Here is a 24,166-nt window from a genome sequence, read left to right on the forward strand (position 1 = left end):
CACATGATATGAGAAAAATACAACACCACCAATTATAATTTGATCAATACTCCATGAATAGAAACCATTATAACCATCATAATTGGCCTATGTGAAGAGTGGGAATACATTCCTAGTATGGTGCTCCAAAATGAAGTGGCCAACTAACGTGAACCCCATCCATCGTAGCAAGATGCTCCACTCTCTCTCCTAGAAATTAGAATCAAGAAAGTAGTGTAAATCAGCTCAAGTTACTTTGTAACTATAATTGTCATAAGTAACCTCCCTCATGAATACCACTACAACTAATATTCCAAGTTATATATGAAGTAATAAATAATGATCTTTATCAACAACCTTCATGGGCATATAAGTACCATTCCCAAGATGTTGGAGATGTAATATTCGTACATGGCATTACAAGGTTAAGGTCACCTTATCCTATAATATTTCACCAACTTTCCATGTTATCCTTATTAGTACCTCGAATATACACATGGTCTTAGTGCTTCTACCATTTTATTACAAGTGTTTCCTTCCCATTGATAGTGTTATCCATACTTCCACTATTGGCATCTCATTCCTTTCATAATTCTTGATCTTATTCTATACCCTTTTTAGTATCTTTTTCCATGCTATATCTTATTCTTTGTACTATGTCCATGTCGATTCCCTACTACTATCTTTCATACTATTCCATCTATACCCAAACTTTTTTGTATTGCATCCATACAACCATCATCTCTATTAGTGTAAATAAATATTCATTTTGGATATTATTACAATTACTTAAGTTAACTTAGGATAATGCATCTCTTCGTAGTTTGGATTTGAGACACTTAGGGAAGTGTGCACATAGGGATAGAGCTTGTAGGAGAAATTCCACCTTTTGTGGTCTTATTTTGCTGTTACACTCCACATTCGGTGGGTCATCCACCTCTTGTGGAATATTATATTATTTCTCCTACCTACCCTTAGTATTTCTTACCTACCCTTGTTTCTCATTGAGCCACATGTCATATCTGTGTGCTCATACATCCATATGGCCTTGCCTATATAAGCAGGCCTATATTCATTGTATTGGTTAATCCAGTTGATCATTTGCATATTGATGAGAATACAGCTTGTTCTTGTCATTCTATTGTCTTTTTTTATGCTTTTCATTGTGCCCTTGATCTTGGCAAAATCCTACATGGTATCAGAGCTATTGGGGCTTCATTGATCAGTTTTTCGGAGACACTTTGGAGGCTTCTATTTTCGGATTTGGGGATCTTCATTTTTTGGGGCGTCATATAGCGATTTGGACATCACCGTTGAATCCGGGAGGCCGTTTCCACAAATTTCGACTATAAAGTCGACCTATTTTGGTGAGAAATTTTTTTTCCCCATTTTGGCTATTATCGTACGGATTTCGAAAAAAAATTTCAAAAAATTATTTTTCGAAAAAAAAAAAAATCGAAAAAAAAAAAAAAGCGATAAAAAAAAAATCAAAAAAAAAAATTCAATTTTTTTTTTTTGACTTTTTTTGGGGGTCCGCAGACCCCCCCGTACTCAGCATGTGCTGCAAGTCGCAGGCGCACCTGCTATCGGAGCCGCCGCCGTCCGTACCCGTCCTTGGGCCCCGCTCACCAGTTCTGGCTTCCACCGCGACCCACCGCCGCTGCTGCCGTGTACCCGCCGACGCCCAGGTCTTCCGTCACCGGTAGCCTCGGCTCCCGGCCCGTCGCCAGCCCCCTTGGCTTTGGTTGCTCCCTCCTCTCCGGCGACCACCAAAACTGACGGACCCGCGTCCGCCACGTGGCAGGCAGCCACTAGCCCATGGTAAAAACCCTACACCTGCACAGTGCCACGTCAGCATCCGTACGACAACACAGTCACCTACACAGTCAGCAGTTCGTACAGTACGGACGCCCAGTCAGCAAGGAGGCGAAGTTCTCGTGACGGTCACACGATTGTCAAATTTAAGATAGTGAATTGTTGACATCAACGCCACATCAACAACTTTTTGAAATTTTTTTGATCCCTCTCCATTGGGCTTTTCAGTTTTGCAGTCCAACTTTGAAAGGCCATATCTTGCTCATTTTTGCTCCTTTTTTGATGCAATTTTTTTTGAAATGGGCTAAAATTTCATGATCTTCGCAGTGGTGTGGTTATTTTCTGATTTTGGTGTACAGGTTTTTCAGAATTTTCAGATTTTCTTAGCTGTACCTATCCAATCTTCAATTCTGCAACTTCAAAGGCCTCGTTTGAGCTCATACGATCTCCTTTTCAGGTGCCGTTTTTTTTGAAAGTGAATATTTTTTCATCTACTTTCATAATATATGATTATATTTCAGATATTTTGAGTGAAAATTGTACTTTCAGATATTGGTCTTATTTGGTCTATTAGGTACTTGTAAATTGCTTGGATCTTAGTTAGATCTCTTGCATTTTCAGTTTTAGACTCTTTTGGCCTTATTGAGACAGTTGTAAAATTGTAATCAGAAATCCACTTTTCCATTTTTTGCAAGTGGCCCATTGTATACGCGCTAGGTATAAAGTGCCAAATCATCACTTTTGGGGGGGGTTCTTTGATTGAGTGAATTTGGGGGGGTGTCTTGTGTGATTGTGCCTCTCTTTGTGATCTTTCCATTTTTGTTGCAATGAGTCCTAATAAATTTCCACCTTTAACTCCACATAATTATGCATCATGGAAAATTAAAGTATGGAGTAAATTAATGGAAAAGGGTCTCACACATTACATAGATGGAACAATAACAACACCACCTGATCCTAAGGCTGATCCAAATGCTCAATTAGAATGGCTCACAAAGAATTGCATGGCTCTTGGAACTTTGCCAAGTATGTATCAGATGACCTCATTTTCACATTGAGAAGTGTAAAACAATCAAAGAGGCTTGGGATATGTTTCAGAAATTGTATGGTCAAGTTGATGAAATCAGAGGCTATCAGATTGACAATGAGCTCACGAACTTGGATCCCAAGAGTTTTGATACAATCCAAGATTATGTCACCAAAGCAAATGAGCTAAGAGCAAAGCTTAAGGATTGTGGAATTGACAAAAAGGATGCTCAGTTGATATTCAATTTGTTGGACAAGCTTGCACCAGAATATGCAGCATTTGTGTCTAGCTTCCAAACTCATCGTTTGACAGTGGGGAGTTCCTATGTTATGCCTTCATTTGATGCTTTCATAGAAATATTGATATTGGAAAAATCTAAGTTGTTGAACATGGGGCTTCTCAAGTCTTCAAAGTCCAAGGCTTTGGTGGCTAATCAAGGGAATCAAGGAAGTCAAGGCAAAGATTCCAACAAAAAGAAGAAGCACTCCAAGTCTAAGCCACACCAAGAAAAAGGACAATCATCCTCTCCATCACAAGGCGATTTTTCATCCTCTTCCAAGAAGGGGACACCACTTAAGAAGGATAAACCAACTTGTGCATATTGCAAGAAGTATGGTCACGATGAGCATCGATGCCACACAAAGCAAGTTGATGAGTTAACTAATCTTCTCAAGAAAAACAACATCAACTTGCCATCTGCCTACACAAAGAAGGATTCATCTCCTTCCTCTTCCTCACAGTCTAAGGGAAAAGGGCAAGCATTTGTGGCTACAACAGGTTCTTCACAACAATGGATACTTGACTCGGGTGCCTCATATCACATGGGTTCTACAAAGGAGCAGTTTTCTTCATTGGAGCCATCTAAGGTACCTCACATTTACATAGGTGATGATACACAAGTAGAGGTTGAAGGGAAAGGTTCAGTTGACATGGATGATGGAACATTTGAGAATGTTCTCTATGTTCCTAACTTGTCTACCAACCTTCTCTCCATCTACCAAATCACTCACTATGGGAATGGGAAAAAGGTTGAGTTTACACCAGATTTAGTTGTGGTAAAGGAACTTGATGATGATGCCTTGGTCGCAGTGGGACAAGTCAATGAAAACTCAAGGCTTTATTCATTCTCCCACTTTGTGCCAAGTTCACCTTCTAGGGCCTTGCTTACTCATTCAAATTCAGAAAGTAAGCTATGGCATGAGTAGTTTGGTCACCTCAACTACTGCTATCTTCAGCAGCTAAGCACTAAAGACATGGTCACAGGTCTACCTCGAATTAGTTTTTTAGAGGGTGTATGTTCAGGTTGTTCCATGGGCAAGCATCCCGAAGAGAAGTTTGATAAGGGGAAATCTTGGAGAGCTTTGGAAGTTCTTCAACTTGTTCACAGCGATGTAGCAGGTCCATTTCTAGCACCTTCATTTAGTAAGGCCCGTGATGTTCTCACCTTCATTGATGACTACTCCCGCTTCACTTGGGTCTACTTTCTCATTCATAAGAGTGAAGTATTTGACAGATTTCAGGACTTCAAGACTCGTGTGGAGAAGCAATCAGGAAAAGTGGTCAAGATTCTTCGCACAGATAATGGAAGGGAATATGTGAACAAAAGACTTGAGGATTTTTGTACATTTGAGGGGATTGATCTTCAACATTCTGTAGCATACACTCCACAACAGAACGGGGTTGCAGAACGCAAGAATAGAACTCTCAAAGAAATGGCTAGCTGTATGATACATGCACGTTCTCTTGATCCCGCCTTTTGGGCAGAGGCTATCAGTTGTGCCACACACATCCAGAATCGGGTTCCTCACAAACCTTTGCAAGGTATTACTCCTTTTGAGGCTTGGGCTGGTAGGAAACTGATTGTGAGACATTTTAGAGTCTTTGGGTGTCCAGCATGGGCTCGCATACCTCCGCAAAAATGCAAGGCATTGGAACCTTAGAGTAAGCCTTGCATATTTGTTGGATATCCTGAGGGTGTTAAGGCATACAGATTGATGGATCCAGAGACACATGAGGTGTTCATTGAGAGGAGTGTTCACTTTGAGGAAAGCTCTCCTAGCTTAGCCTCTCTACCTCCTCCACCTTCCTCCATTATGGATAGTGATGTTAGTGATTCAGATGATGAGACTCCTTCAACTCCGACTCACAGGGTAACACCTCCGTAGGGTCCACTTGCAGTTGAGGAGCCTCATTCTCCACCTCCACCTAGACCTCGTTGGGCTCGACAGACACTTGAGTCTGTAGGTTCTCTTGTTGGGGATCCTTCAGATACATAGAGAACTCGATCACAACATTAGGATCTTCCACATGCATTCATTGCTACTGCTTCCGATCCACAGACATTTAGGGAAGCATCAGGGGTTCTTGAGTGGGACCAAGCTATGGAGGAAGAGTATAGTTCCTTGATGAGGAACAACACATGGGATTTAGTCCATCTCCCTAAGGGGAGAAAGATGGTTCGATGTAAGTGGATCTATCGGACCAAGTTTGCAGCGGATGGTTGTGTGGATAAGTATAAGGCTCGACTTGTTGTGAAAGGTTTCTCGCAGGTTGCAGGTGTTGACTATACTGAGACCTTTGCACTCGTAGCCAAGATGAATTCCATTCGTTTGACACTTGCTATTGCTGTAGCTCATAGTTGGGCTATACATCAGATGGATGTGAAGAGTGCGTTTCTTCATGGTGATCTTGATGAGGAGATTTATATGGAGCAAGCACAGGGTTTCATCCAGGATACTTCCTTGGTTTGCAGACTAAGGAAATCTCTCTATGGCCTTAAGTAGGCCCCCAGGGCTTGGTACGCCAAGATGGATTCCTTTCTTCTTTCTGCAAGGTTCACCAGGTGTCATTCTGATCCGAAAGTCTACATTTTGCAACAAGATGACTCTCACTTGATACTTGTGGTCTATGTTGATGACTTGATCATTACAAGGAGTACTTCATCCATCATTAGCAGGGTCAAATTTGCTTTGCATGACAGATTTGCTATGACTGACTTGGGTCTTTTGCACTACTTTCTTGAGATAGAGATTTCACAGTCACCTTCCGGGATTACACTATTGCAGCCCAAGTATGCTCTTGATCTACTTGCACACTTTCATATGGCTGATTGTAAGCCTGCCTCGACTCCCTTTCTTTCAGGAGTCAAGCTTGAGGCTCAGTGTTCTTCTCCACCAATTGATGCCACTTTGTATCTTCAGCTTGTGGGTAGTCTCATCTACTTGACTCATACATGCCCTGATATTTCATTTGCAGTTGGCATGGTTTCCTGGTTCATGCAAGAACCACATGAGCTTCATTGGAAAGCCACCAAACGCATCTTTCATTACATCCAGGGTACACATCACTATGGGATTCACTATGCAGTAGGCATAGGACTTCTCTTGGTTGGTTACACAGACTCCGATTGGGCTGGCGATATTGATGATCGTAAGTCTACTTCTGGTTATAGTTTTCACCTTGGTTTGGGCCCCATTTGTTGGCAGAGCAAGAAGCAACATGCTATTGCTCTCTCTTCGACTGAGGCTGAGTATCGAGGCGCTATTAATGCAGCGACTGAGACCATTTGGCTCCAGCAGATCCTCACAGAGTTTGGATTCACCACTCCACGGCCGACAGTTCTACATTGTGACAATCAGAGTGCTATTGCGATCTCGAAGAACCCGGTCCAGCACCAGCGGACCAAACACATCGAGATTCATATGCACTATATCTGAGAGCTCATCTAGGAGCAGGTCATTGATTTGCAGTATTGTCCTACAACAGAGCAGGTTGCTGGCATATTCACCAAACCTTTCACCGAGAGTAAGTTCCAGCAGTTGCGAGCTCTCTTGGGGGTGCGGGATGTGTCATTAGGAGGGGTCAGCTGACTTCTTCTTCCTCTCCTATGGGGGGGACTTTTTCCTCTTTGAGGTTTTGTCCTTCTTCTTTGAGAATCTTTTGTACATTCATCTCTCTTTTGGGGGGGAGTTTTTTTCCCACTGGGTTTTCTCCCTTTCTCTATTTGTGAGAGATTGCATTGCATAGTTTTGCTTGCATTTGCATATTGTACATGGGTACCTATCATGGCCTCGTAGCCGGGGCCCATCTTGCATTGTTGACTTGAGTCTTCATTCCCCTAAGTTGCACTTAAGGGGGGGTGTTGGTGTAAATAAATATTCATTTTAGATATTATTACACTTACTTAAGTTAACCTAGGATAATGCATCTCTTCGTAGTTTGGATTTGAGACACTTAGGGAAGTGTGCACATAGGGATAGAGCTTGTAGGAGAAATTCCACCTTTTGTGGTCTTATTTTGCTGTTACACTCCACATTCAGTGGGTCATCCACCTCTTGTGGAATATTATATTATTTCTCCTACCTACCCTTAGTATTTCTTACTTACCCTTGTTTCTCATTGAGCCACATGTCATATTTGTGTGCTCATACATCCATATGGCCTTGCCTATATAAGCAGACCTATATTCATTGTATTGGTTAATCCGGTTGATCATTTGCATATTGATGAGAATACAGTTTGTTCTTGTCATTCTATTGTCTCTTTTTATGCTTTTCATTGTGCCCTTAATCTTGGCAAAATCCTACAATCTCTAAGTCTACCTTGGATGAACTTATTTAAAATATAAATAGAATGGAGTGTAATGTTGACAACTAAGATAAAGATGAATATGAGAAGCACAAAATACACCACTTAAATTTGAGACTGTTATTTAACCTTTACCTAGTAGTTTTATGGCATGTTGATTTGTAATTTATAATGACAAATGTGACCCTAATATACACTGAGGTCCTTCATTGATATGCATTGAGGTATGTCTATGAGGATAATTTGATTGGCTAAGTTTTCTCCACACACTTTATTAGACTTTTCAATTGAATAGCTCTTCTCGAATCTCCATACCTCATGGATATATCCATTTTTTATTTTAACAATTTATATAAATTTTTAATAATACTTATTAAATAATTGAATATTGATAACAAATTTCTTGCTCATACTTTCATAAAGATTAAACCAATACAAGCTTCTTATGGGAAAAAGCATTAGAAATCACATATCGAATGCAAAGAGTCACAACTTAGAAATCCACTTTTATTTAGAAACTAGTTGGACACATTACATGCCAACTATGGAAGACCAAGAGCCATCACTTATAATTCCACTATTAGATGTCCCTATGGAGAATTGAACTTGGGTCTCCACAAGGAGAGCCCAATGTATTTAATCAATAATTCTCAAATCCTTGAATGATCCCTAGATTTTTATGACCTCTAAACCTTTGTGTGAACTTTCTTTGGCGCAAACACTAAGGTGATGGTCAATCCTACACTTGATTTTGGTATTAAGGAAGATGACAAGAGGAAACCCTAGTTCCTCTTAAGTATCCAAAAGAAGATCTTAAAGAATAGGGTTATTGATAAAATAACTAAGATGGGGAGGAAGAAGGAACAAGAAAAAATGAAGATAATGATAGAGTCATTAGTGGAATTAGGTGTTGTGAAGTTTATTACCAAATCAAGCATGGTAAGACAGTTGCAGATGTAAACTTCCTTAAACAACATTGAGACAAGGGTGTGTTCCTATCATCCATTCAAGTAGGGCATTATTAGAAAAAACATAGAAACAAGCTCAGCTTCTTCGCCCATGACGTCATTAGCTGCTATTTCTATGAAACAATTTCATTGTAAATGCTTGATAATCTGGTTTTGAATCTCGAACCTGCAGCAACGCAGTTCTTCTAAGTCATGCTCCTTTTTTTCAGTTTCATTTTGTAGTACGTCATTGAATTTGAACGACGCCAAAACTTGCTCAGATCACATGCAGAGCCTGACTGAGGCAACTCCAATCTTCAAAATAGTCAACAACATTAATGAAATTAGGGTTCAGGCCCACTCTAACTGAGCCAATTCCAATCTTCAAATTAGTCTGACGACATTAATGAAATTAGTGTTCAGGCCCACCCTAACTGCTCAAATCACAACTACCATCAATGACCTTTGGAACATAATATCTGCACCCCCAAAAGGTAGGTCCAAGTTTAAAAGTGTGGCAAACCATTTTGAGATGAACAACAAATTTCAAAATATTAAATATTTTTATATGAAAACACCTTCCAACGTATGCATCATTTACTAAATCATCATGAATCAAAGAGTCGTCCACTTCATCATGAGAAAAGAAATAAGAAATAGAATTTTCATGTTAAATACATCATCGATATACCATGATAATAAATATTTAGAAGTATTAGCAACCTCATTTTTAGGGATTGCAGTTCATGTGTATTTGCATTACTCAAGGAAAGATGAGGTAAGTGAGGACACATTACAACATCACATGAAATAGGACCTTTGGGTGTATCAAATGAATATAGGGTTGAAGTAGGACACTGTGGTGCTATCATCATTAATAATAGTGGCATAGGAATCAAACTTAGGAAGGGAGAAAAGACACATATAGTTAATATTTAGAAAGGAGAGTCCATAGGGAGGTGACTGGGTAATTATCAAATATATAATAGCAATAGTAGCTTAATGTAAATATATGGCATGTCTGAGGTTAGATCTAAACCTTATTCAAATATGAAATAAAAGAAACAACAATTTAAAAAATATCGAATATGAAAATTAGAGATCTATTTTTAAGATAGCTAAGAACCCTAGGGTAAACCTCTAAAGGGGTTCAAATATCATGTTCATCATTTTATGTAGGAGAATAAATCACATCAACATAAATAGCTAGGGCAAATAAATAATAAAATCTACCCTAGCTAATGGAGTTAGGACAAAGTATCTAGGCACCTATTTAAAATTTTGAAAATAGAATGAAAAAATAATTAACAAATACCTTCATGTTGATGAAGGGGAGACAAATTTGACTATGAGATAAGGCTACTATGTGAATTTTTATTTTAGATATGTTGAGTTGACAAATACATTTGAGATCTCTAAAATCTTAAACTATTAGTAAACTTGAGTCAGTTATAGGTAAATAGAAATGATTTGCAAGCTTACAAATTTGAACCTAATGCATGAAGATGGTCTTTCACCTAAATAAATGATCTTATCACCTAAATACCTTATTTACATACAAAAATATATTTTCCTCCATGTCTAAGCCTACAATAAAATATTTGTTGTGTTGAAAAATACCTTTAAGAGCTTGTTAAGTGAGGATCTTCTCCTAACAATAAGTCCACAAATTTGATATAATATTTAATAGTCTTTGAAGATAGTAAGGAATAGTACAAGTGATGTTGATGTGATTATAACAATGCTAAGTGTTCAAAACTTATATTGATGCAAATGGAATGCAATTTGTAATAAACATATTTGGATGACTTAGCACAAGAAATAAGGGTTTTTCATGCATTGATGCAATTAGTAATAGAGCTATTAGGTAAATAATGATTGATTTGTGATCATTTGTGAAAACTAAATGCGGTGGATTTGTCATGATAATAATGGGTAGATTAGGAATTTGATTACACTGATAATATGATTAGCATGCTTTGACATTGGAAATGATGAATGATTAATTAAAAGGTGATTAGCTCAAATGTGGGGTGATTTAATTTTTTTAACAAGAGTGTATAAAAATGATGTGGGTTATTTTTGCACCTATAAATTTGATATAGGAATGTTAACTTATAGTGTTTTGTGAGTTCTTTGCATCCTTTTATATTTTTCCAGCTTTCAGTGTTTTGTTAGTTCTTTGTATGCCAAGGTCTCATTCACGTCATCAATTTCTTCTAAGGATAACCCCTCATTGAAATCCTCTAAAATCCTAATCTAGAGGAAATATTATTTTTAATACTATTCCCATGAGTACTACTATTGCTACTACTTCTAAATTAAGCCTAAAGTTTATAATTTTAATAATATTGGAAATTTGAAACAACAATTTGCATACGAACATGCTAGTTCAGTTGATATGGATAATATTGAACATTTAGTTCAACCTTTTCATGTTTTATTGCTTGCTAAGATATTTGTTTTGCAAGTTGTTCAAAGCATTGGTGTTAAAGTAACTCCTAGTTCTTTGAATGACATATACTCATTATATTTTTTCTCTTGGTCCCATTCCTCAATTTGTATGCTTTCTTCCTCCATTCATCCATCATGTTAGAGACCATTGATATGGCCTCTTCCCATCTTAAATTTCACGTGTTTCTCCTCCTCATCCCATCACACTTTTATTTATTATACTAAAAAAATATAGTTGAGATGTAAATCTAAATTATTAATAAAGACATTATGTGATTTACCATCAAAGATCATTATGAGGAATTTTAAATTAGAAAACATGTTATAGATTAGCATCATAGGTTACCGATCGTTATAATAATTATAAGATGAATAAAATGTGAATTACAATATACACAAGTTCAATAGAGTACACAATATATGCATAGGGAAAACCTTCTAGGTAAAAAATCTCATAAAGTGTCATTATATTATAAAACACTTACAAAATGGTATTAATATGTTAGAAGAGTACTATCCGTAATAACATTGCATTATTAGAGTTCCCCTTAATGTTAATAAGGGACATCATGCATCATTTTTTTAATAAAAAATAACATCAAGTACCCAATAATATAGATCTTCTTTGATATGAATAAACAAGGACACAAATATATGTCAAAATTAAAAAAACATGAATAGAGATTTCATGAAAGTCATCTTGTCATAGTTTACAATTTGAGGTTTTTTAAATTATTCTTTATAAAAGTTGTTATAAAGTTTTTATTGGAGTCTAAGACTCCTCAAACTAGTATTCCCATATTCATTACATAGTGTCTGTGAGTCTTATATGATATAATACTTTTAAAAGTGGAAGATTTATTATATAGAGATTTTTTTTTAAATATGTCCTAGGGAATTATACATCTAATGCCTAAAGGCATTATTGTTAGAGTAAAGGTTTTAATTTAATCATGTTGATTAAATTACCTTTATTCCTCTCTTAAGATTTCACTTTAGTTTGCATTTGTGACATTTAATAATTATATTAATTATTAAATGTCTACCTATTAGGGTTTCTTTTAGGGTTGCACAATATCCTTTTATAAGGATTCATCATTGTAATTTATCTCTCTCTCGGATGAATACATTTTTCAGCTTTCAGAGCACCCTTGCTTGTTTGTCTCCATCTCTTCTTTCTGTGACAGGTTATTTGCATGCAGGTGATCTTCGGGGTCTGTGAAGTTGGCTTTCTCAACTTCTACATGGTATCAGAGCTCCAGACCTGCTGCTTCCTGTTCGTCTTCTGAAGAATTTGGAGCTACGAGGGTTAGATCTGATTTTCCGGTTTTGGTTGCATCAGATCTGTGTGTCTTCTGTTTTTTATTTTGGAATAGGGGGTATTTTTTTTTTCGGTGCACTTTGAGCCCAAACGGACCTCACCGTTGAGCTCGTAGCACCCAAAAACCCCTATTTCCATATAAAATTCGTCCGATTTGGACACAGTTGCACCAGGAGGCAAATTTTTTTTGGCCCCAAGGCCGTACGGCCCTAGGGCACGAAAACCGAGGCGGATTTTAAAAAAAAAATCAAAAAAAAAATTAAAAACGCAGTTTTTTTGTTTAAAAAGCGCGCAGCCTTTTTTGGAGGGACGCGCAGCCCGGCGGCCACCGCCGCAGGCGGTCACCACCGGCCGCGGCCCGGTCTCCACCGCCGCGCCGCCGGCACAGCCCCCGCCCGAGCGCCGCCCGACCCCAGCCCGCTCGCCGCCTGCGACCACCCCGCGCGCCGCCGCCGCCCCTGCGCCGCCCCCTGCGCCACCAGCCCCAGCGCTAGCCCCTGGTCGCCAAGAGGACCAGGGGCTTATTTTTTTTAAGCCCTTGAGGGCTTAAAGGGCCTATTTGGGCTTTTTTGGAGCAGTTTTACTAAATCGGGTATAACTCGGGCATTTTAGCTCGGATTTTCGAATGAAAATAGGCGTTGGAAAGCTGGTTCCGAGCCCGATCTAAAAGATGGAGATCTTTTTTTCTGATTTTTCCGTTTTGTAGTGTTTTTTGCTAGTCGAAGTCAGAACAAGTTTTTTGCACTCTAGGAGCCATATCTTTTGCATACGGACTCCGTTTTTCGAAAGCGAATAGGCATCGGAAAGGTGGTTCTGTGCTCTTTCCAGATCTATCATGTATTTTTCCAGAATCTGCACCAGGTACATTTTATTCAGTACTTTGTGTTTTCACACATCTGTCACTTACTTGGACGTTTCAGACTTGGAAATAATTTGTTTGCATGGGATGGCTTCATTTGATCCGTTTTATCAGTATTAAAGTCATTTAGTCTCAGATTTGTTAATTTGAAGAGTTATCATGGGTTTTTCTACTCACCCTTCAGTTGTATTTCTAGAACGGGGTAATTATGAGTCATGGGCAAAGGGCATACTTACACATTGTAGGTGGCTTAATATTTTGCCTTATTTGTATGATCTCATACCTGAACCAGCAACTTTAGAGGGAAAACTAGCTTGGGATATCATTAGAAATCACATAGTAGGAGTTATTTTGTCTAGTGTTGATTCTGACACTGTGTGGGCTATATCGGGCATTGATTGTCCTCACTCACTTTGGACACGTCTTTGGGAGATCTATGGAGACCCCAGTCTTTCTCCATTCCCAAAGGATCCTACTTCAGATTGTCTTGTACCCATTGGTTGGAGAGATAACACACCTTTTGATCATGCTACTTTGAAGGAACTTCAATATTTAGACACCCTTACATATTCCGATGAATCAGAGGATTGTCTCACAGTTCCTACTCTTCAGACTGAGATTATATATGTATCAACATCATCTCCTTTTGTTCCTGATCAGTTTGATATTGCCTCTTCTTTGGCTCCTATTGATTCAGCTAAGCAGGACATCATACATCTTTCAGACATGGCTACTTGGGATTCTTATCTTGCAGGCATTTCGTCTTTGTTTGTAGAGTCCTATATTGCAGACTTGGAGGATTACTTTGAGGATTTTCAGCTCCTCTTTGTTGACAGCCATATTCCAGCTGTTAGCCCACCATCATCTGTGCATTCAGAGGTTGCAGTTTTTGAGTCTTCAGTTCAGTTTGGATTTGACATCTTTTGTTTCAGTTCAGACAGAGGGATTCTTCAGCATCCTATTATGGCACACATCTTGAGACAGATTGATTCTTCACAGGGTTTCTTCATCTTCGTCCTTTGGATCCATTTCTTCCCAAGGGGAGGAATATTATATGCCGCTTCAGGATCTCTTTTTGGATTCTACCTCAGGCATCCATATGTGCGACAGGAGTTTCTTCATTGTGGGGGGGGCTTCTAGTCTCTTTCTTTTTCTCCTATGGAGACCATTGTATATGTACTTATATGATAGAAGTTGTCTATGGGGGGTATCATGTTATCCACCTCCTATCCTTATGTTATTAGTGCATTTATTTCTTTCATCTCTTTTTGGAGTAGAGTTTTTCCCATGAGGTTTTCTCTATTTCTCCACTTTACAGAGATTTGGTTGTAATTGTTAGAGTATTCGGGTATTTACTTGATTAATTAAACATTCTTTGTTTAATTATTTAAGTTCCCTTTATCTCTATTACACTTAAGCTAACTTTAGGTGCATATAATTAATTGTTTTAATTAATTATTATGTGCAAACCTAGGTTTTCCCTTTTTAGGGTTTCTTGACCTATTAAAGGTTGAGTTCTTTCTTTTCATAGTAAGAATCACATTACATATTTTTGTGAATATTGAGCTCTCTCTTTTTGAGCATATTCTCTGTGTTTTGTATGTTCTTCAGATTTTGCTTCATTGCTTCTCCTTGTAACAGGTTATTCGGCTTGCAGAAGATCTTCAGGCTCCTGTGGTGTTGTATTTTCTCAACTCCTATATGGTATCAGAGCGTGGATCTGCAGCTGCCTGTTCTTGTTTTGAGATTTTTAGCTTTGGAAGTAGATCTAGGGTTTCAGGAATTTTTTTGTGTACCTAGGGTTTGAGCTTTTTTTCTGAGCACTTTGGGCCTAAACGGACCTCACCATCGTGCTCAGAAGGCCCGAAAACCCCTATGGTCATATAAAATTTGACCTATTTTGGTTCCTGAGCAATTTTTTTCTCAGATCTAGGCCGTACGGCCCTGGCACGCAGATCGAGAATTTTTTTTTAAAAAAATAAAAATTTGCCTTTTTACGGCATGCAGGCCGAAATTTTCTTTTGAAAAAAAAAGGTGAAAAAAAAAAAAAGGGGAGATTTGTTTCTTTTTAAGAAAAAAAATTTTTTTGGGAAAGTTTTTTTTGGGGTTTGTGGGTACCGCAGGGTACCGGACTGACAGGCTTGTCAGACCTGTCAGTCCGGCCCCTGCGGCCCCCGCCGGCGGCCCCTCTGTCCTTTTCCGGACGCCGCCGCTGTTCCTCCGGCTCCCGTCGCCCACGATCTTCCTTCGCCGGCGAGTCTCCCGTCGCCAGCGAACTGCCCCCGCCGGCCACCGCATATCGCCGCTCCGGCTCCCCGCCGGCCAGGTCCACTGTCTCCGCCTCCCTGCGCTGCCGCCGCCGGCCAGTCACAGCCCGACCGCCGCTCACCTTCCAGCCGCCGCCTACCAGCACTGCCGGCAGCCCGGCTCCGTCCGCTCCCTGGCCGCAGTTTTTTTCCGGCCGCCACCGGTGCGCCACCGGATCTCTGCTCCCTGGCCACCGGACCACCAACAGGCCACCAGACCCCTTTTTTGGGCCTTTTAAGGGGGTGTTTGGTTTTTTGGCCCTATCTTGGGCATACGGAGTCGAATTTTGGTGAACGAATAGGCGTCGGAAAGATGGTTCTGAGGCCGACCTCATGGTGTTGGTACTTTATTCCAATTTTGCTGTTTGACTATGTTTTTTTACAGTCAAAGTGAGGTCTCTTTTTTGCACTCCGGGAGACGTAGAATGAGCATCCAACCTCCGTTTTTCAAAAACTTTATATTTTCAGAAAGCGTGTTCTGTGTAATTTCCAGAAATATGAGTTTTTTTTCCAGATTCTGGTCCATGCATATTTTATTCAGTTTTTTGCTTTTAAGCACTCTAGTGGATATCGTGGTTGTTTCAGGTCCTGGGATCTCTTTTCTAAGTAGGGTGTCTCTGTTTTCATTCTCGTTTCTATTTCTAGTCTTCTTATCATTGTAGCTTGTAATTATGCAAACGCACTGAGATAAAGTGCCATCATGCATTGTTTACTTGGAATCTTGCATATCTTGTGTCTAGTTGTACATGCACTGTTGATCAAGTGCCATGAGGGGGTTGATGTTTGCCTTTGTTTGCCATCTTCCTTTGTCAAGTGAGTGTTCCTTCCACGACATTCACCTCATGATGATGTGTCTCAGCACCTTTGATGTTCTTGGTTCTTTGTCATGCAGTTGTTTTTGGCTGTCCTTTTCAGTGTTCCTGTCGCTCTCCCACTTCCGCATTATGGGGAGGTTTATCCTGTTGGTTCTAATGCTTCCATGGTTCGATTGATCAGCTCTTCAGGCTTTGGTTTCTCATGCCATCTGTATCTTCGATTTCAGTTGTTTTGCCTTATTTGCCTCCTGATTCGAGTAGTGTCATTTGAGGGCACTCATGCAGATTACAGTCTTCTCTACCTGGTCATGTTCTAGTTCAGTGGATGTTCTTCAGATCAGCAGTTATTCTTCGATAGAGTTTGCAGGGTCTTCATGCTTCAGTGATATTTTTTTCATCTCTTTTTGGAGTAGAGTTTTGTTCCCACGTGGTTTTCTCTATTTCTCCAGTTCATAGAGATTTCATTGTATTTGGGTACCTGATCAGGCCTTGTTGCCGGGACCCATCTTTCATGCTTTCAGTAGTTGTTCTAGGTTTTAGCTTCTCCCTAAGTCTAGCTTAAGGGGGGGTGTTAGAGTATTCGGGTATTTACTTGATTAATTAAACATTCTTTGTTTAATTATTTAAGTTCCCTTTATCTCTATTACACTTAAGCTAACTTTAGGTGCATATAATTAATTGTTTTAATTAATTATTATGTGCAAACCTAGGTTTTCCCTTTTTAGGGTTTCTTGACCTATTAAAGGTTGAGTTCTTTCTTTTCATAGTAAGAATCACATTACATATTTTTGTGAATATTGAGCTCTCTCTTTTTGAGCATATTCTCTGTGTTTTGTATGTTCTTCAGATTTTGCTTCATTGCTTCTCCTTGTAACAGGTTATTCGGCTTGCAGAAGATCTTTAGGCTCCTGTGGTGTTGTATTTTCTCAACTCCTATAGTAATTGGGTACCTGATCAGGCCTTGTTGCCGGGACCCAAGTTTACTTTCTTGCATTGTAGTTACCTTTGCTTTCTTGCACATGTTTGTAACTGCACTTTTGCTCATCTTAAGGGGGGGTGTTAGAGTAAAGGTTTTAATTTAATCATGTTGATTAAATTACCTTTATTCCTCTCTTAAGATTTCACTTTAGTTTGCATTTGTGACATTTAATAATTATATTAATTATTAAATGTCTACCTATTAGGGTTTCTTTTAGGGTTGCACAATATCCTTTTATAAGGATTCATCATTGTAATTTATCTCTCTCTCGGATGAATACATTTTTCAGCTTTCAGAGCACCCTTGCTTGTTTGTCTCCATCTCTTCTTTCTGTGACAGGTTATTTGCATGCAGGTGATCTTCGGGGTCTGTGAAGTTGGCTTTCTCAACTTCTACAATTATGTTATTCAAGAATTAGGTAGATTAACTCCAAGTTCTAGCCACTAAGAGATGGCATTGACATGTATACCCACCTTTAATGAAATCACCTACGGTTAAGCAGTTTTTTGTTTACATATAATATAAATAGAGGTTTCATGTTATGTCTATTAAGTCTCTCATCCACAATTAACCACTAAGAAGTGTCATTGATATGCACACTCCCCTTAAGGAAATCACTTAAGAAAAACTACTACACAATTCAATTTCATATTTGATTACATGGATTTCATCTTAGTTATTCTCTACCATAGCATATCTTTCACTTGATAATTAGATGAATAGAACTAGAGATAATTTTATGATGGAGAACTTTCCCATGAGTGGAGTGATCATAATATTTAATGTATTTTTACTAAAAATAAGAATCTAAAGTAAGAGAAAAATAAATTTGATTTTCATATAATGAGATAGAACTTTTACTAGTACCCAAATAAAAAACCTTTTCACTAATCATATAAACATTTTTTTTTATGTTTCTAGAGCTACTTCATATTCATGTTTTCTATTAAAGAGCCATAGAAGGATCTTTTGTAAGTATTAATCCATCCATTGGATAGCACTATTTCTTTTGAAGACATGGTCTAAGTTAGATTTCCTATTGTAGACACCTAAAACTTGCACAACTAATTAAATGAATTTTATATATTTAATAATAATTTATTCGCCTATTAATTAGACTAAGGTTTGATTAATATCCCTATTCTTCCAATCAGCCTATTAATGAAATTAAAGATTTGATTAAAATCCTTTTCTTCTAGCCTAACCTATTAATTAAACTAAGGTTTGATTAAGTACCCTTTATCCATTTAATTGAATAAATCTTATTTATTTAATTAAAACCCCCTTTTTCCGTTTTAATTGAATTTATATTTGATTAACAAAATCCATTTGCATTTAAATAGATTATTATTTCTTTGTGAATAGTCCCCCCACTTTCAAAATCCTACAAATTCAAGTTGCACCCCTTTTGGCTAAAATAAATATTTTATTTTATCTAAAAATGCCTATTTCCCTCAACTTTTATTCTCCTACATTTTCCATTAGCATGATAATATTCTTCTAGAACCCCTCTAATTCCTCATTAATTAGCCTAATTCTTCTAATCATGTCACATCCCTAAATTTGGGGGAGTCACTACTCCAAATTTGGGGAAAGTCTTCAAAATGTGTTGAAGACTTTACCTTCTTCAACAAGTTAACTTGTTGAGTCTTCCAAACTTGTAAGGCTCTTATAGAAGCCTTGAAGGTTATTAAACTTCCAACAAGTTAACCTCCAAAGTCTTCAAAGGAATTTAATGCCTGTTACAAGACATCACCCTAGCCCATGATGGTTGTCCCTTTCGCCATCCGTCAACTTTGCACAAGAGTTTACCTCTTGGACAATAGAATTCTCCCTTGGATAATAGCATTATCCAATGATGTCATCCCTTGAGGTCATCCCTAATGCTTACTTAGCATCTAATGTTTTCTTAGCGTCCTCTCAAGCCATCTCAAGGTGACATTTGTCAACTTGGGATTGGATTGAATTCCCCTCATGGATTGATAACTTTCCATCCTAGCCCTTGTTGAGATTGCTCAATCTCAACCATCCATTTCTCTATTTTTCCTATAAATAGAGCTCCTTCCTTCACTCTTGGGGATCCATCATCTTGTGCATCAAACTTATAGTCATTTTGCAAGTTATCAAAGAGCTCAATTTATCATCTTCAAGCACTTAGATCATCTTAGTTGCATGTTATTTTAGCTTTCATCATGTTGATAGTATCATGCTAATCCCATTTTCACACTAGCTTTAAATTTGGAATCAATCTTAGTCTCATATCTTGCATTGCGTCTTTTCATATCATTTGATCATCCAGCTAGGATCTTAGTTGCATTCATTTTGATCTTGGCATATCCTTCAATCTCGTTCTTTAGGTTGACATCTAAAAGATCAAGTGCTCTTACAAGTGAGAGCCACCTTGAATCTTGAAGATCGTTGGAGATAGAGGAACATGAGACATGCTCAAGGTTCTTGATTTTGAAGCTAACATAGTTTAGTTTCTATTTTGATTTCTAACTCTAACATAATGTTTCATGTGTGTGTTTGATGTTGTTTGATTCTCTTTTACAGATTCCACACTTTTCAGCAAACACCTATAAATAAGATCATTGACATATATAGAAGCACAATAATTAATTAAATTTTATTCTTAATGCAGGTATAATAAAGATCAAAATTAATAATGCTTTTAATACAAATTTATCATTTTTTAAAGATTCTATAGTATCTTTTTAGAAATATGGATAATACCTATTATATAAGTAATATCTAGTCTAAATATGGTAAGTTAAACTAAACTTATTACAAAGTAAGATTGTTTTTTTGTGTTATTTTTAGGGTTTAAATAAATAAATCATTGATCAAATTAGATTTCTTACAAAAATATGCATACTTGTTTTTAAATGTCTATAGTTGATCCTAGAATATAATCAGTTTGAATGAGAAATAAACAAATTTGTTCTCTCTTATATTTAATTTGATAATGTAAGTGAATTATGTATATAACCTAACTTAAAAATAAATATTGTTTAATGATTTTTATCAACAAGATCATATAACAATTTTATGAATAAAAGAATGTATGTTTTTCTAGAATCCTTAAAAAGAAAATAATAGACTTTGTCCTACTAAACATATAATAACGAGTGAGTTGTTCTTTCTAAGTTTTCTCCTCAAACAATTTCTTAAGGCAACAACCATTCATTATAAATAGGTTCTTTGTGCCCAAGAATTTTAGAGGATTATGTTAATGTTGTTGGCAACAATGCAATAAACTGAGAGGGGGGGTGAATTAGTTCCTCTCAGTTTGCTCACAAACTTATCTTAATTCAAACACAATTTTAGATCTGATGATAAATAGTGAACACAAATCAACACCACATCAATAACACACATAACACCAATATTTTTGGCATGGAAAACCCGGTTAAGGGAAAAACCACAGTGGGAACCTACCCACAATGAGATAATACCTTGTTAGGAGTAAATGAAATATTACAGTGGGGAATGCACATGCATTCAGGCACACTTCCTAGAGCTCACTACTCAAAAAAAACAAAGGGCTACAACCCTGGGAAAGCTCATTGCCTTACAAAACATTTAGATTAAGTCCGGAAGATCACGAACTGATGAAATAGCATCTCCTCATACCTAGTTACAGTTCTAGTTAAGCACATAACACAAATTCTGCTCTTTCACACTTCTTCAAAATTCTTCTCTGCTACTGAAAGATCAAATCATTATTTGCACACATAGATGATACCTCTCTCATGACCATTACATTTATTTATACAAATCGTCGACCCATATTTCAAGGCCGGCTCAACACTCAACACACATTACAAAGAATATAACCACACACGCTACAACATTACATGCAGACCAAAACAATGTTGGCTAAGACATAGTATGGACCTAAATCAACACCTCGAACATGAAACACCTCTAAGAATTATGCCATGAACATCTGCAATACGCTACAATCATCCGGTCGGCCAAGAATACCGCATAAAATGGACATATCAAAGAAATCATCAATAATGCACACAATGATCAATGCGGACAATCAACATGGATAGGACCCAATCTAGAAACATCCAAAATCATCATGAATTACCACAACAACAATAGCAACATCATCACTTACTAGAATCTCCATCATCATTATACCGAACCTCAAGAACACCAACTAAACTTACTGTCAAACTGAAAGATTTACTTCTCGACCTCCAAATCATGAACCATCTGAATTGAGGACACATATGAACATCCCAAATACTACCAATTCCGGAAACCAAGATATTGTAATTCTGGAGCAATGCTAAGCAAAATATAGAATACTGATCAACACAAACAACATAATACCAACCTCAATACAGGATCTCATAACTTGATCAAATCACCATGCAGACCACTAAAACTTTTGTTGAATCAACTAAAGATACTTATCTCAAAACCCTTTAATCCACAACAACACATCTGCAACACACTGGCCAAACCAACTCATTTTGCAACACTGGAACACACAAAGGAATATGTTGACATCAATGGCAACTCATCATTCCAGTAAACTTCTTAGCAATATCCAACAAATATATGGTATTTATAAGGAAAATGCTAAAATAAGCATTTTGGTGGAAATGATGTGTAAAAAGTTTTTATTTATTTTCCATATACTATCAAAATGATGCGACTACTATATAGGTATTATGCCATTATTGTTTAGTGTTGTAACTAAATTATTTGTCCATATAGACCCTTCATAAAACTCTTTAAAAATTGGTAATCTAGGAAGTGAGTTTTGTAAGAGAAACTAACATCTCATGAGGTTAAAATCATGAATTAACACTTTTTTATGAGAATAATGTTCAAAGATACGAGAAGGATCAAACTATCTTAAAAATAGAGCATTGATAGATGTAATACTCAACTTGATAGAGAAGGTGCATTTTTTAGAATCCTCATTATACATAAACATTCAAGGAATATGTTTATCGCACCTTAATGATAAATAAATAAATATGGGATAATAGTCATATGAATACAAAATTATAACAACCTAATTTATATAAAAAGTATTTTGATTCCTTATGAATTAAGTTACAAATAATCTTTCAACAAGAATAAATAAATTTAGATAAATTTCATTTCATATATCCAACTTAATGTGTTAGATCTTTTTCTTAACTAAAAATAAGTATAGTAACATTTAAAAAAAATAACATATAGGTTCTTTTTATCTTATGTATTAAAACTCAACCATTCTTCCTTAATTATATTATAAGCTATTGATTTTCTTGCCATATTACAATATCATGTACTATATATTTTCTACATTGTACCCAACTCTCAAAGTGTGTCCAAAATGGGATTCAACTTTTGATAATCTCTTTTATTTTATTCTATTTGATTTATGTAGAGAGTAGCAAGATAGAGAAAATATTCCAACTAATTTCTTGCATAAGTTGTGAGGATACTTGCAAAGATTGCAAAATCTAGATAAATGCCTACCAATTTTTTATTTTTTTAAAAATCCAAAGCTTTTACAAAAAATTAATTTTGTAAATTATGTAACTATTATGGGCCATGAGACAATATTATTTTAAATATTTTCTAAAAAAAGCATACATGCCTTAACATGCTTAGATAATTTTATCATGAGTGTCTCTCTATGTATACAACTACAACATGTAAAAAATAGTCTGCATCCAATTATGGTTTGAAAGATGTCCATACTACATACCAAAGGTCTTATCATGCATTATTTGAGAGGATTGATTATTCATGAGGTAATTTTTTTACATAATACACACCATTTTTTTCATTTTCATGGATGCTATTAATTGTATGATATTCCTTTGTCAATTCCTTCTTATAGTATTCAAAACCTTATTTTTATTGATAAATACACTTAAATTAATGTTGTATAAATTTTTTTAAAATTTTTGAGGAGGGGATTTAGTGTAAATGGACACCGAATATATAGATGGTCTTGACAACCAAGCCACAAGTGAAAATGTGATATATTGAGAAAGAAAATATTTTTTGGTAGTTATAGTTAAATTGATTTACTAAACATATAAATATAAGAACTTTGTATGTAATCTAAACTATATTATTTTAGACTATGTATAACATGATTATTATTCTGGGTCCGCCTCCCAAATCTCCGTCTTCATTTTTGGGAGTACTCCTGCTATGAGGCTATCAATAACTCTATTGGCCGATTCTTAAAGGACGATGATGCTACGTCTTCTATGGACCATACTACTTTGTCTGAATCCTTGTGGACATTGACATATCTTTGCCTCTCTCGGGAGATGTGGTTCTTATGGTGGGGGATAGGCCTTGGTCACAGTTGTTGGATTTTGAGGGCCTCCCCTTTCGCTGTCAGAAATGCTTCTCTACGGGTCATCTTGCTTAAGACTGCTCTGTTCCGTGTCACAAAGGTGTTGGCACTTGGTGGAAGGACACTACTATTGACCACTTGACTATCCATGTTGTTGATCTTGATTTAGATGGCTCCTCTTAGGAGGATGAGGTGCCTCTTTCTGTTGTTGATGTTACTATTGATTCCATGGTTCCTTTGGTGGACTCCTCTTCTGCCCTTGTGGTTTCTACTCCGATCATTCCAGGTTCGCTTCCATGATCTACTCCCATTGGATCTACTTATGATGTTGTTTCACCACAACCTATTGTTGCTCTACAATAGTCCTCTGTTGTTCTATTGCAGCACTTTGCTAACGCTTCTAAGTGTAACCTTGCGGGGTCCCTCCCGTTTGATCTCTCTTTTTATGGTCCTAATGATAGCATCACCTGGACTGTTGTTTCTCATAGGCGGAAGGGGAAGTCTTCTCCCCTCCCCCAACCCCCCCTTTGTCTAGATTTGGGTGTCTCTCCCATTCCTTGATTGGGACTTTGGGTGTTTTTCGGTTTGACGGGGTCTTATTTGGCTTGTCCAACTATGTTTTGTTTTTTACCTTTGGATTGTGGTTCTTGTTGCCAACATCATGACTTTTGATGTTGTTTGTTTGCGGTTGATAGTTTTTGAATATGTTAAGGGTCAACTCCCTAGTTAATGTTTCTTTACTAATA

The 24,166-nt window shown here is 37.2% G+C and overlaps 1 protein-coding gene across 1 annotated transcript; it reads right to left on the reverse strand.

Annotated features, from left to right (window-relative positions):
• Positions 1-1,530: 1,530 nt before the first annotated feature.
• LOC131869257 (uncharacterized) lies at positions 1,531-23,731 on the reverse strand. Its single transcript, XM_059215735.1, has 4 exons — positions 23,617-23,731; positions 15,108-15,482; positions 12,398-12,627; positions 1,531-1,809 (listed from the first exon to the last, which is right to left on the reverse strand). Exons 1-4 carry the CDS (start codon positions 23,729-23,731, stop codon positions 1,531-1,533), a joined length of 999 nt encoding a protein of 332 aa, XP_059071718.1.
• Positions 23,732-24,166: the final 435 nt, after the last annotated feature.

Source organism: Cryptomeria japonica, chromosome 2, assembly GCF_030272615.1.
Source record: "Cryptomeria japonica chromosome 2, Sugi_1.0, whole genome shotgun sequence".
In the NCBI taxonomy this organism is placed as follows: Eukaryota; Viridiplantae; Streptophyta; class Pinopsida; order Cupressales; family Cupressaceae; genus Cryptomeria; species Cryptomeria japonica.

Bases quoted from the DNA above. Each gene is read 5' to 3' on its own strand.
- LOC131869257 (XM_059215735.1), bottom strand. From the start codon at position 23,731: ATGGGAGTAGATCATGGAAGCGAACCTGGAATGATCGGAGTAGAAACC. The intron at 12,628-15,107 runs GTACCCACAAAC...CTTGGCGACCAG, and splicing joins TGTCAGTCCGGTACCCTGCG to GGGCTAGCGCTGGGGCTGGT. The intron at 1,810-12,397 runs GTTTTTAATTTT...GTGCAGGTGTAG, and splicing joins TTTTTAAACAAAAAAACTGC to GGTTTTTACCATGGGCTAGT.